The 12,567-nt window shown below is 40.3% G+C and overlaps 1 protein-coding gene across 5 annotated transcripts in view; it reads left to right on the forward strand.

The window, feature by feature from the left end:
• The window catches only part of LRBA (LPS responsive beige-like anchor protein), a 358,996-nt gene that overhangs the window by 341,579 nt on the left and 4,850 nt on the right, over window positions 1-12,567 (forward strand). For all 5 annotated transcript variants that reach the window (XM_035113955.3, XM_035113959.3, XM_035113958.3 and 2 more), the window contains exons 54-55: window positions 7,017-7,118; window positions 9,425-9,621. In XM_035113955.3, the coding sequence (XP_034969846.1) occupies window positions 7,017-7,118; window positions 9,425-9,621 (299 nt within the window). The remainder of the gene's footprint in view (window positions 1-7,016; window positions 7,119-9,424; window positions 9,622-12,567) is intronic.

Genomic DNA, 12,567 nt, shown 5'->3' on the forward strand with positions numbered 1-12,567 from the left:
AGAAATGCTGAATCATATCGTGTGTACTGCAGAATCATTCGAGGAAATAGAAGGATTCCTAGTTTCTGAATTTATTTGTTTTATTGGCTTTTCTGGTTCGTGTTTCATATCAGAAACAGGGCCGGCTCTAGGGGTGGGCTGGGTGGCGCAGGGCGCCAGGGGGGCGCCGCGCTGCGCCCGCCCACCAGCCGCGGCAAGAAACAGGGCGGAGCGGGGGCACCGGAACGATCTGCGCACCACGGCGCCCGGGCGCTTAAGATGGCCCAGATCAGAAATGTGATTAGAAGTGACCATTTGTTTGCTTACAATGACATATTTCTCTATTGGATAGTTAATAGAGGCGGTAGCCAATGAACACAAGGATTTCAACTTATGCAATGGGACTTTATCCCCCCGCCTTTGCATACCCCACACTCTCCCCAAATATGCTCAAGAGAGTTGGGGGGGGTCTCCTTGAAGAAATCTAGATGGAGCATGGGGGGTGGGGAGTCCCATTGCACAAGGAGGAATCCTTGAGGAAGAGTTGTTCCCACCTTTGTGTATAGGAATCATGTCATGTCCCAATCACATGCTTGTTCACAGTGGAAAGCTCCTCTTATCCCCCCCCCAAAAAAATATATTGATTCAGTTGTTTTTAGTATATTTGTAGTCGTGTTTCAGAATTGTGTACAAATATTTGTTAAAAGTGTTCGCCTGGAATGTGAAGTGAGTGAGGAAGTGTGCGTTGACCTTTATCACACACCCTCTTCCACCTCCGTCACAAATGCTTACAATGGTGGTTTGCTTAGTAGATTGCCAGCACACTAGCTGTGGTTTAAATTAGAGGGAGACCAGGTTTTCAGTGTTGTTGTGTTGAAGCTCAGGTGTCACCAAAATGATACACATGAACTTATCCAGAAGGATCAGGGTGGTTTAGTGCTCCCTGATGGAATGCAGCCCTTCATATTTCAGGCAAAACAAGGCTCTGTTTACTGCTTATAGGCTTGATGTTGGATGTTGTAAAAGGAGTAATATTCATATGGTAAATGAATAAAAATATAATGTGTTCCATATGTGTAGCACATAAGCTTAACATACAACATTTATTCACCTTATTAGATCTTCTATTCAAGCTAGTTTCCCTCTCCTAATCAACATAGATGTACTCTCCACAGATCTATTTTGATTGTCTAATTATCTTTTGTCAGTGCTGTTCTTCCAGTGGGCCAAAGCGTGAAACTTCAGAATAACATCCTCAATTAATTTCTTAATTTAAGAGGTTGCTCTGTATAAATCCGAAATAGGACATTTTGTGTGTTCCACTGAATGTAAATGCTAATATTGCCCATGTTGATTTGACCACTTTTAAATCATATTGTGAGTCTAAAGTATGCAAGTTTGAGAACTCCTTATTCAGCCACAGAACTATAAAAGTCCTCAGAAAAAAATCAAGTTTGCTTCAGTTATAGCTTTGTATTAGCTAGTACCTATTCCTCGTTTGTTTTCATAGACTTTTATTTCTGATTTCGAATGTTAAAACCACCTGTTTGAAAGGAAGAGCTCCTGCCTCATAAAGATTGCATCAATACTTTAATATCTGTATGTTTTAAAATACTGATGCACCATTTGTGGTGGTATACTATATTTCCCCCCTTTGAATTCATTCATTCCCGTTTCCTTTGCTTTTTTAAAAATAACTTTGAATCAGCTTTCTTTAAAAAACAACAACCCGGCTAATAAGTGTATCTGGAATTATTTATAATTTTATTTATGCAGGTTGTGAGTTATAATAGCAGTCTGTTACCAATCTCAGTGTTCCTGAACCAGCTATATATGATCATATTTCATATTTCTATGTTTAGAAGTTCTTAGTACACAGGTTTTCGGTTCCTAGATCAAATTTTTAAAAGTCAACTCTTTATGAACATTTAGGACACAATATGAAGAGAGTGGTGACCCCCATAAAATATAATAGGGTGTGTGTTCTTTGGCTGTGGATGTGTACACAGGGCCATTTAAACTGGATTCATTGCATCCTACATGTGCATGTTTTTCCATGTCATATCATATGCACAATGTTGTCCTCATCCAAATGGCAGCCTGCACTTTCCTTCCATTTAATTGGAATTTCCTGCAGATAATGTGGTGGGGTTTTTTTTGGGGGGGGGGGGGAAGGGGTGTCCAACATAAAATTGAATGTTACCCAGTTGTCGACAGAAGCACATTGTGTGGGTGGGGTGCTTTAAAAAAGAAGTGTGGTGTTGTGATATTTTCCTAGGTGCCATCTCTCACCGCATACCCTATTTCTGTTGTTGAGGGATACCTGGGTGGGCTGCTACTGGGGCCGAGCACAATGTACGCTCCTTCTCTTTAACATGCAATTTTGTGCAAGTCTGGTACATAGGAAAACTTGTATCTAAAAAAAAATTAGCAAGAGTTGTGCGCTCAGGTGAACCAATGGGCTTAAGGTTTTTGGAATTCAGGGCAGGTGGAGAAGTACAAATTATGCACCGCGCAGTGCAAATACAGCCCATCAAGCGCCATCCACTAGTGTGAATGGGAAGCATTGAGAGTGCTCACATGCAGACGAATATGCACAAAAACGCACACAGGGGGGGAAATGGCTCTGTGCAATCCCATGTGCACATTAACACTTTGGAATATACACAGCCTGAAGGGAAGGATTGGACAGGGATATAAGATGTGTGTGTGGGTTAAACCACAGAGCCCAGATCTTGCCGATCAGAAGGTTGGCGGTTCAAATCCCCGCGACAGGGTGAGCTCCCGTTGCTCACTCCCAGCTCCTGCCAACCTAGCAGTTCAAAAGCATGTCAAAGTGCAAGTAGATAAATAGGTACCGCTCCGGCAGGAAGGTAAACGGCGTTTCCGTGCGCTGCTCTGGTTCGCCAGAAGCGGCTTAGTCATGCTGGCCACATGACCTGGAAGCTGTACGCCGGCTCCCTCGGCCAATAACGCGAGATGAGCGCCACAACCCCAGAGTCGGTCACGACTGGACCTAATGGTCAGGGGTGCCTTTACCTTTACTTTTTACAGACAACACATTCCCTGTATGAACCTGACATGCTTTCTGCATGCATGCTTATTATGTGCCACTTGGCCTCTGGTGGGGGTTCTTCTACACGTGCCAATATCGGGAAGGTTTTAGCTCGTATTTAAATATTCACCTATTTATTTATGAAATTTATACACCCCTTGATTGTAAAAAAAAAAACCCAACTCAAATCTCATTAGACACTCACAGTTCTGCTTTAAAATATTTTCAAGGGAGTTAAACTGAACAGTAGATTTTGTTTATTCAACCTAACCTTTTAAGATACGTTTATAGCAAGAGTCAATAAAAATAGAGTAGGGTTGTTTTATTTAATTATATTTTTATGCTGAGACGTAAACATAAATAAATTGCTTTTGTAATATTGAAGTGCTGGAGGAGCTCTACAGTTGTAGAAAAATCAGATATTTATGCTTGGTTTAAAAGCTACCTTTTAAAGTAAAAAAAAAGTAGTATTAGTAGTGGTTTGTAGATTAAATGTAGGTTGGAAGTCAACATTCATAAAGAGTCTGCTGGATTGATTTTAAGATGTATGGACCAGTATTCACATTCAGTTGCCTCTCCAGATTTCTTTCACTTTTTCTCTATGAAATTTAAGCCTAACAGAGTGAAACAGCAGATACAGTTCATAAGTAAGCAAGGAACAAACAAACTCTCAAGAAAATTTAAGTAATTTCCATTTTTTTCTAGTACAATTATTACTAGCCATACAGAACTAATCTCCTTTTATGCTCTGAGGTTATGAATTCTTTGTTTTAATTCTGTAAGAGTTACTGTATAGCTTATGCCAGCAGTTAGTAGGAAGGAAAAGGGTTCTACAGAACGGATTTCATTTTTCTGTGTGTTTTGTAACTCTTGAAGTAACGTAATTTCTCTGTTTTGTATGTATGATTTAGAAGTTACCCTCTTTGTTTTTGTGACTGCTGTGTTAAATACCAAGTTCAAGTTTTAAGTAAAGCTTTAACAATGAGCTTGAGGCAGTGATAAATATAGTGTTGCCCGAAATAAATCTGCAAAACAGTTTTGGATATTAGAACAGGATTTGGACTTTCTTTAATTTCATTTGACTTGCTCATCTTGCTTTAAGGATCTCCATAAAGATGTACTCAACATTCTTTTCAGGCCTTCATTAAAGCTTGGATCAGTGGTCGTAAACCTGCTTAAGGGACAAAGCTTTGCCTTTCTTTGAAGTCACTTCCCTGGGATTTCAAAGAAGACATAGAAGCCAGTTCCCCCAAAAGCAGTTCTGAAAAGTTTGAAGTGGTGCCCCTTAAACCAGAAGCAAAGTTATTTCCCCCCCCTTTTCTTTGCTGAAAACCATGACAATCTTCTGAGGTACTGAGAATTTAAAAGCTTTTAAAAGAAATCTCTTCTGCTCTACAATCAGCTTCTGAGTTGACACCATTATTTGGAAAACCAGAAGCATGAAGAACCCTAAATGCTTAACATTTTTATCAAAGAAATCAGTCTGACTTTTCAAAGGACTCCTGTTCCATAAGGCTACATTGGTGCTGAGAATGAAGGTTAGACAAACTTTCAATAGCCTTTTAAACATACCATTGCTAAATCAATGTAGGCAGCCTGTGTTAAAATTATAAATACAGTTCATCTTATTAAAAAATATTTAGTTAATTTCTTGTGCATCTGAATTAATTATATATATTTGAAATATAAAATTGCTAAACTGGTAACAACTCAAATAACATTTGATGTGCAAAAATGAATTATGCAGTCACAAGGGAAATACATGTGGAAATTGGCTTGAGTCCAGACACTTAGTAACATATACGACCTTTGGGATTGTGTCTGATGTTATATTTTTCAACCTATGTTTAATTTATTTCTTTTGAAAATTTTACATTTGAATCCTTGGCATTGCAACATCATTTAATGTCCAAACTCTTTAAGTCCATCCAACTGCCACACTTTTCATATAATCTAAGCTCAGAACAGGAGAGGATGTATATTTCTCTGGGTGGATCTATTGTTGCCTCTTCCTTTAAAAAGACTTTGAAAACCCTGAATGTAACTCATGCCCATAATGCAATGACAGTGAGAACTCACTCCAGGCCCTCCTTAATCTGAAAAGGACTGGGGCATGCAGACTCAAAATGTGCTTGGGTACTCTATGCTAGATGAGAGTGGTAGCACTGCTGGAGTGCCAAACGCTTTGTTGGTCTTAGGTCCATACTAATCTTACTGCCATTTTGAACTGGGCTTACTACAGTGCATCCTTCTTATCCTGTATGGCAAGGGTGGAGAGCCTCGGGTCTGGGGGCCCACTATGACCTTCCAGACTTCTCTAGCTGGCTCTCAGGACTTTCCCCAGGCAAGTCCCCCCTTGAATAGTTTTGCTTGGCTGGAATGTGTCCTGGTTGCCGAGATGGAGAGATGTGTATGGTTGTGGTTATATATAAACTTCTGGTTTTTCCATGATTGGAATGTAGCCTATGTGCAAATAAACATTCCCCCCCTCCTTCTTTTGCCCTGGTCCTGTATGCTATTGGCTTGTGGCCCGTGGAAGGTTGCTAGGAAGGGAATGCAACCCTCAATGAGTTTACTTTACCCACTTTAAGAAATGGAGGCTTTGAGCAGTAGTCTTAAGTTGACATTTGCATGAAAGATGAGTGTGCTGTCATTCTTCACATGAAAGAGAATAATAGTGAGTGGCTAAAGCACTGTGCCTAGGGCCGGCAGTTCAAATCCCCGCGGCGGGGTGAGCTCCCGTTGCTCGGTCCCTGCTCCTGCCTACCTAGCAGTTTGAAAGCACGTCAAAGTGCAAGTAGATACCTTCCAGCGGGAAGGTAAATGGCATTTCTGTGCGCTGCTCTGGTTCGCCAGAAGTGGCTTAGTCATGCTGGCCACATGACCCTGTAAAACTGCCTGTGGACAAACACCAGCTCCCTTGGCCAGTAAAGCAAGATGGGTGCCGCAACCCCAGAGTCATCTGGGACTGGACCTAATGGTCAGGGGTCCCTTTACATTTAACTTTATGTCATCCCATGCCTCTTTTGCAGCATCTGATCTCACCTAAGGAATGAGCTACAGATTGCTCTCCAAATAGCTCTAACTCAGCTCCTAGGAACTATTTATAGTCCTATATTCATCACACACAGCATTTGCTGCTACAGCTGGCCATGCCATGGAAGCAAGAGGGCACAAAATGATCTCAGATATATATCAGTCAACCTTTCACACAGCAGTTGTAACATTGTATGTTAAAAGAAGGACCTTTTGGTTAAACCATGCACATTCATGTCAATAGTAAAAATTATTGCTTTTTTAAAAATTGCTTTAGCTGTGCTTTAGATCAGGAAAGATCAGCAGACCCTGCTTTTTTACAAAAGTGCAGTGACTGTTCACAGTCACCTAAGCGCTGCCTAATAAACATAAGGAGATATAGTAGGGTTCCTGCTCTTAGGCTTTTAATATGATTTCCACCACCACCCCTCCTGAACTGTCTGCCATACTTCCTGGATATGAGTGTGCTTTGCCAAATCTTCCATAAAATAAAAGCTTTTTAAAAATTTATGGTGGCTATTTTAAAATTGTGTAGTTTGAAAGAGGTAGCAGGGTTGAGTTGCAGTATTGTTTTTTCCTTGTTTTTTAAAAAGCACTTTTCTTAGTAAGAAATAAAATTAAGTCTAGTTCAGCATACAGCAGAATAAAAACATAGCTTGAACTCCAAGTTTGTGTTCTGGTTTATTGAAGTCGATTGAAGTTTTCCCCATTATTTCAATAGGATATGCATTGTACCCATGGAAGCTGCCTCTTACCATGTCAAGCTGGGGACTTTCACACGATCTGCTATGTTATCCTTTTAGCTGCAGATATGAGGGTTGAATCCTAGCATTGTAGACCTCTTTGAAGTTTTTGTGGGGTTTTTTGCAATCAAGCAGTGTGTAAATTTTATTAAATAAAATAATTAAGTGTGACAAAGGAATTTCTTTCTTTCTTCCCATTGAAGGTGAATTTTCCACTCCTCGAGCAATCTTGACAGGACACGACTATGAGATTACCTGCGCTTCAATTTGTGCTGAACTCGGCCTGGTAATAAGTGGTTCTAAAGGTAAATTTTGTTACAGCCTTTTCTAAAACTCTACTTTGAAATGTTTTTCCCCCCTTGAAAGCTGAAGATTAGTACTCTTTGGGATATGGAAGTTAAGTTTATTCATTTTTCTTATACAAATCTTTTATTTTCAGCAATTTTGAAAAGCTAAGCAAAGCAAATGTACAACTAGCAAGACAGAAGAAATGTTACATTTCACCTTTTCATTATGAGTCCCACATAGTGCTTTGTAGAGACTAACCATGTCTAATTGTCAGGAGACAGGTTTTCCCTCTCTTTCTGTTGTGTCCTGACCTCTGCCTGGAGTGTGCCAGTGCTGCAGCGTAAATTATGTCATTTGTGTTTTATGTTCCAATAGAAATGGACATTGGGTTTTTCTCATGTATATTCTCACTGGTATTGAGAATATATTTGTACTGGTTATATGTTCCTGTGCTTGTCCACAAATCACCTCCCATGCTAGGTGTAAATCCCTGTGGAAAACCCATTTCCTTACATTTTGTTTGCAGTGTGTGTGTGGGGGGGGGGAGGAGATATTTTCCATCTTCCTAGACCAAATATCTACAAGTTGATCCATTGGTCCTCAAAAGCAGAAACTGTGTTCCAAAGACACAGTCATTCTGGATATGCAGGCCTCTAGTGTTTAGAATGTTCAACCAAGACCAGGACAATCCCGAAGGGCGGGGCTCAATTTATTATTATTTTTTGCCAAATCCTGCTTGCCGCTTTTACAGTCAGTCTCCGTCTGTTTTGTGTTTAACTAACTTTGCATTAGTAAGAGAAACAGTGGAGAAAAGACTGTCCTTCAGCCTTTTCTGCTGGCTCTTCCTAGAAACGGAAGAAGGAGGAGGAGAAGTATGTTATATGGGAAGGTAACTCTGTTGTTGGAAGAGACTGTTGGCTTGGAGCTCCTCCTCAACCCCTAAATGCAAAATTCATTTCCCAAAGAAACCTTCAGGCTCCAATCTTATATGCACTTGGAAACATAGAATCATAGAATTGTAGAGCTCAGCTAAAGCATCCATGACAGATGGCCATCCAACCTCTGTTTAAAAACCTCAAGGAAGGAGAGTCCACCACCTCTCGTGGGAGTCTGCCCCACTGCTGAACAGCTCTTACTGTCAGAAAGTTTTTCTCAATGTTTAGTTGGAATCTCCTTTCTTGCAACTTGAAGTCTTTGGTTCGAGTCCTACTTGCCAGTGCAGGAGAAAACAAGCAGGCTCCCTCCTCCATGTGACAGCCCTTAAGGTCTTTGAAGATGGCTATCCTATCTCCTCTCAGTCTCCTCTTTTCCAGGCTAAACATTCTCAGCTCCTTCAAGTGCTCCTCATAAGGCTTAGTTTCCAGACCCTTGATCATCTTGGCTGCTCTCCTCAGCACATTTCAGCTTGTCAACATCCTTTTTAAATTGTGGTGCCCAGAATTGGACACAGTATTCCAAGTGTGGTCTGACTAAGGCAGAATAGAGTGGTACTATTACTTCCCTTGATCTGGACAATATACTTATGTTGATGCAACCTAGAATAGCATTAGCTTTTTTTGCTGCTGCATCACACTGTTGACTCATGTTAAGCTTGTGGTCCACCAAGACCCCTAGATCCTTTTACATGTACTGCTAGTAAGCCAGGTGTCCCCCATCCTATGTTTGTGCATCTGCTTCTTCATGCTGAAGTGCAGAACCTTACATTTGTCTCTATTGAAATTCATTTTGTTAGCTTGCACCCAGTTCTCCAATTTGTTAAGGTCATTTTGAATTCTGATTCTGTCTTCTGCAGCATGGTTCTGTTAATACAGTAGGACTTCTGAGTGAACATGCAAAGCAAGGCACCATTTTTCTTCTCTTACCGCTAGGGTGTGGAGCAGTGAGTTTTAGGGAAGGGGGCATGTGGTAGGATTTCTCACTGCTAGGTTCAAATATTCACTCACCTTACTGGGTAAATTGTGGGGATAGAATGGGGAGGAAGAGAACCTTGAACTCCTTGGAGGAAAGGCAGGAAATAAGCGTAATGAATAAATAATTAAGAATAAATAAATGAACGTAGCCAGTCACACACACTCTCAGCCTAATGACCTCACTGGGTTGCTGTGAGGATAAAATTGGGTAAAAAACATGCACATTGCTCTGACTTGAAGGAATGGCAAGATACACATGTCTTAAAAAGAGTTTTAATGACACTGTTGCATTGTCTAAGCGAACCAGCTTATTTTCCTGTTATGATCATAATTAATAAGAGAAATCCAGGTCTACTTTGCTAGCATCTGTAGAAAGCGTTTATAGTTTCACCTTTTCCCTCCTCTTTCATCAGAAGGACCATGTCTCATACATTCTATGAATGGAGATCTACTGAGGGCGTTAGAAGCACCTGAAAACTGTGTGAAAGCAAAGCTTATCCAGGCATCAAGAGAGGGTCACTGTGTCATATACTATGACAATGGTCACTTCTGCGTATTCAGTGTGAATGGGAAACTGCAAGCGACGATGGAAACTGATGATAATATAAGGGTGAGCATTTTAAACTTCATTCCGTGTGCAGCATCGTCATAATTTCATATATTTGAAGTCTTATACTTCAGTGTTTTCTCAGCAAGTGAGAAAAAAAGAAGAATGAAGACACAAAACTTAGATGTTCCTTTCCCTGCTTATCTGTTTGCTTTGTAGTACGAAAGACCTTAAGAAAAACTAATTAAAACAAGAATGGGGAACGTCATTAGCCTGGCAGACCAGACTTTTTTCTTTCTCCCACAACCTGCAAGCCAACTTTGACAGGTGGGTGGGATCATCCACCTGTCACTCATCCGGTGTCATAATGATATCAGTTGGTTGGCAGGTAGGTAGGTTGTGCTGTCCATGTGTCAAAGTGGACCCATGATGAGACTGGGGGGAGATGCTCACCAAGAAGGATTGAACTCAGTGCTGGGAGTTCAATCCTCCTTTCTGCAGGGTTCAGGTGCGCCAGCAAGTTTGCTGCAGAGAACTCGCTGGCACACCTGAACCAAGCAGGATTGAACTTTTGGATCAGCTGATGCATGGCGACCAGCGACATAACAAGCTGATTTCTTGTGTAGAGGAGAATCATGCTCTAATTCCCCCCCCCCCCCGATATAATTATATGGGGAAAGTGCCTGTAACTTGTTTCACATGTCCACCTGTATTAAATGTATTATCAATTCATACTTTATACTTGCCATACTATTCATAATTCACAGCCAAGTGTTTGTGGTGGTGTTACCAAGCCCCCTGGTACTTAGTGTTTTTACTTCCTTTTCCTACAATAACTGTGCTGATAACGTGTCGCTTTCCGTTGTGATTATGCTGTCAGCTAGACCAGTAAATCTGTAAAATATCTCACAATCCCTTGCTGGCTAAAACAATTTCTGTAGTGTTTGTCATTCCCAAGGTTTCAGGAGTGTCGCTTTATGCAATGGAAATTCTACTCCCCGTAGGCCAGCATTACACACAAACCAAGCCATTATTTTCCCGCAGCAATCCCACTTGGATTTAGTCTTAAACAATCCACAGTCTTTCCCCCAGAGCTTCTGTACTTTATCATGCTGCAAGGAACGCGGCAACAGGATGATTAAAACGAGAGTGTTCAAAATGTCTCTGCCCACAGGCACTGGAGTCCAACAGTTTCACATTCTGATGGTAGTAGAAAAATTGAGTGCGTTCAAATTTTTCTGATATATAAATTTTGTATCTGTGGACTCAGTGTGCAGAGCCTACAAAGCTAAAGCTTTCAGTTGTTCTATTCAGACAGTATAATCTTCTGATTTACTGTCTTGTATACAAGTACCAAAAAAAAAATGCTACCAAGAGAACTTTTAGGCAGTCTGGATAGACTCAGGGCCTAATCAACACATTCCACCTGTTTTTGCTTTAAATATTGTATTGCTCAGTGGAACTTAGGCTAACAGCATATCACAGCAGATCTGCCTTGCAATGTTTAGATATCTTAACGAGTAACTTAAATCTAAGTCGGCAGGCCGTCCAGAGAACTAAAGTTATTCTATCCTAAACAAGGCCAGTATGCTACTCTGCCCAAAGGAACCAATTTATTTTTCTTTCCTGAGTCTGTTTTGAAAAGTGAAGTATCTCAACTGGCTCTTGCTGCTTTATACCAATGTTGTCATGCTGACAGGTCTGCTTTTTCAGAATAGTGGTCTCTCACAAATCTGAGTTTTGAGACTGTTTGAGGGGAGTGCAAGTCAGAAACAAATGAACATGGAAGGTTCCTTAAAATGTATGCTTTGGAAGATTATTTGTGCATCTGAACCAAATATTTGGGGGGGGGGGAGTTGAGCTGTCATTAGGTTACCACTTAGTAGAAACCAAAGGTATTTTCATAGTGAGGCAACATCAGAACTTTAAACTTTTGTATTATCTAGACCGCTTCTTGAGATAAAGAGCATCTTTTATATTCCAAATCCTGAGGGCAATGTTGTGAAACTGAAACATTGACAGACTTGCCCCCACTCCCAAACCAACATACAGTGGTACCTCGGGTTACAAACGCTTCAGGTTACAGATGCTTCAGGTTACAGATTCCGCTAACCCAGAAATAGTACCTCGGGTTAAGAACTTTGCTTCAGGATGAGAACAGAAATCGTGCTCTGGCGGCGTGGTGACAGCGGGAGGCCCCATTAGCTAAAGTGGTGCCTCAGGTTAAGAACAGTTTCAGGTTAAGAACAGACCTCCAGAACGAATTAAGTTCTTAACCCGAGGTACCATTGTATATATCAGTCTATCAATGTTTTTTCCCATTCCCATCTAGGTGACTCACTAAAATGCCACATCTATTAGTAAAACTATAAATCCCATATTTTATTTAATCAAGAGCACAGAAATTTGCTAGATTCATTGGTTGTAGAAGAGTTTGAGATTAATGGCTTTAATTTGCCTTTTAATATAGCATTTCTCTGATAAAAAGCCTCCAGTATAACATTCAAGTGAACCATAACCATAAGGTTAATGGATTTTCATCAGATGAATTTTATAACTGTAGCAAATAATTATTTGTCATGGTCTTCACTGCAATTTCAAAAATACCCTTAGGAGATTGCCATTTGTGAAATGAGCAAAAAATGGATATTGATTTTGCTTATAATGAATAATCTTTTTAGTAATTGTATTTGGTTTATTAGATAACGTGAGTGTAGCGTTTTATTTTAAACAATTTACTGCCTCAGCTTCATCATCCTTCCTGCTGTCTGCATTGTCATTTGTTCATGTATAATATACCTGATGTGCTTAGATTCTAAGGGCAAGTACAGTTTCTTTCTTAGGAGAAAAATGTGTAGCACGTATTTGGGACTTGTCATAAGAAATAACAACTGCCATGATAGGTAATTTAGCCATACTGCAGTTTATACTGAGTTGAACGGTTTTGATTATTCTATTTTTAATGTATATAGCAATTGTGGGGAAAGGTTTTATTCATGAAAAGCTAAT

This window comes from Zootoca vivipara, chromosome Z1 (assembly GCF_965207765.1).
Source record: "Zootoca vivipara chromosome Z1, rZooViv2.hap1.1, whole genome shotgun sequence".
Taxonomy (NCBI): domain Eukaryota; kingdom Metazoa; phylum Chordata; class Lepidosauria; order Squamata; family Lacertidae; genus Zootoca; species Zootoca vivipara.